This window comes from Olea europaea, unplaced genomic scaffold (assembly GCF_002742605.1).
Source record: "Olea europaea var. sylvestris unplaced genomic scaffold, O_europaea_v1 scaffold4531, whole genome shotgun sequence".
NCBI lineage: Eukaryota > Viridiplantae > Streptophyta > Magnoliopsida > Lamiales > Oleaceae > Olea > Olea europaea.
Genome location: NW_019262839.1, coordinates 9516 through 11750, shown reverse-complemented (window position 1 = coordinate 11750; position 2235 = coordinate 9516). Strand labels below are relative to the sequence as shown.

General features: G+C 37.9%; 1 protein-coding gene across 1 annotated transcript; it reads right to left on the bottom strand.

Moving 5' to 3' along the window:
- Window positions 1–2: 2 nt before the first annotated feature.
- LOC111388100 (pre-mRNA-splicing factor ISY1 homolog) lies at window positions 3–1777 on the bottom strand (the record flags this gene model as incomplete). The annotated part of the gene is given in 2 exon segments (XM_023012760.1): window positions 3–285; window positions 1255–1777. Coding segments are annotated over 2 exon segments (747 nt in total), but the record flags the coding sequence as incomplete, so codon positions are not given.
- Window positions 1778–2235: the final 458 nt, after the last annotated feature.

The following is a 2235-nucleotide window of genomic DNA, read 5'->3' as shown; positions in this document are numbered from 1 at the left end:
TCCTTCTCCTTCTCCTTCTCCTCTCTCTCCCGCTCCTTCCTCTCCTCCTCTACTACATCCTCTTCTTCCTCAAATAATATCTTTGACGTTAATCCCACTTCTGCCACCTCCCCACTCTTCACTGCCCTCCTGGCTTCCTTCTTTATCTCCTCCATCTCCATCCAATCTGCAGCAGCCGCAGCCCTCATTTTCTCCTCAGCTGGCCTTTCCAATTTCTCTAATATTCCATCCTCATCATCCCTATACCCATAATAACTGGCATCGATCCTCTTGTAAATATCGTACCTACAAAAAAATTATTAAAAACCAGATAAGCAAAGCATTACATCCACATCATAACTAGATTGTGTGGAGTCCCATCATTCTTTCATACCAGCAAATGTAGTTAGAAATGAATAGTTCATCATATTTAGTTATTGTACTAAAATTTTAGAATGTTGATTCTTGTTATGTTTATAAACACAGTTTTGCTTTTCAGCTGCAAACAACAAAAACAAAGCCTTTTTCCCCAAATGTTAAGAAAGATGCTCGGCCTAACATGAGCATATTTCAAAGCCATTAACAGAGTGGCACATCAAACAGTTTTAAGAGAGACTTGACACAGTAAACTGGCAGAGTGACTGAGACATGTCATGATGGCACAACAAGGAAAGCCGGTTCAGCTTTCCAAGGTTGTTTGATAAGTGAATCCACTAACAAAAGACATGTTTCTTACTCGTCACTCCTCTCCTATGTGAACTACCCAGGCCATTCCATTGAGGCAATAGGTGTGAATACATAAGTTCTCTATCTCACTAGTGAATGAAAAAGAACCAATATATAGCGTGTTCATATAATTAGCCCAGACACTATTACAAAAATCCAAGACTTTAATGATTCTAACTAAGCAAGTCAACAAATATGCTTGAAACTCAGAACCATCTAAGTTTTTGAAAGCATGGAACTAATTGACTTAGAATATCATATGTGCTTCCAGCATATAAATTTCCCCCAAATTTGACTTCATATATCACATCATCATGTTCTAATTGACATAGAACATCATAATGGCAAAAGCTAAGAATGAATCTTACAAAAAAATAGTATGTCATTTCAGCATATACAGCCTCTCCCAAATTACATATTATCGAATATGAAGTCCAACCTTGAACACCAAATGGAAAAGAGAGACGTATACTTGACGTAATAACGAAACATGCTTGTTTAATAACTGCAGGCCATATCAATACAACAGCACAAATGTAACATAATTACCTTGTCCACCTCTTTCGCAGCTCAGGCGGCTTCTCAAACAGTTCCCTTACACCAGGCAACTTTTTGGCAGCCCCAAAATACCTATACCCGGGTCCACGACCACCAGGATTTGGAACATCAACAATGTTCCCATCCAAATCAGTCATCTTAGCCGAGTGCCTCGTGTAATTAGGCCCACCTAGCTCCACTATCCGCCTTTCCCAGTGCATCTTCTCCCTAATCAATTTATTGATCTCATCATTCAAATCTCTGAGCCGGTGTTCTCCAAGTCCTTCATTTTGTATTTCCGCCACTTTACGCCCAATTTCACGCATGATTTGCTGGCGCCACTTGTCAGCCTCCGCCAAATCTCAGCACTCCGAGGCTAAGTACGGGCGGCGTTCTTTGGGTTTTTTCTTCTCCTCCTCTTTCATTGTGATGAAACGGTTCAGCATTGACTGCGCTTTCTCTTCATTCCGAGCCATGGCTGCAGAATTAAGGAATCGATGAGACCAGGGACGACCTAGAACAGTATGATAGGGGGATGGAATTTCAGCCAAAAATATATAACTTAAAGTATAAAAATAAAATAAAATTGTGATTTGTAAGGGAACATTCAAATTTCAGACAATACTTTATTGATAGCTCAGACAATACTTATAAACAATACAGAAATGAGCAAAACAACATGAAAACTAAGGTAGTACATAGCTAGACATGCATTATTAGTATGACAAAAAACTTCTGAAATATTCACAAAATTATTGTAACTTTCCAATCATCATCAATTAGAAGGCACTCACTGGTATTTTTAATGATTAATGTAATGACAACACTATGATTTCTGCAAGAATTTAGCATTGCATAACTTGATGTCGATTTAATTTTTGCAATGTGAACACATTTTAAATTTATTTTTACTACATTCTTGAAGGGTTGATATGATAAATTTAGAGCTAGACTATTATTTTGCACTTGTATTTTGATCAATTGAAGTCCATC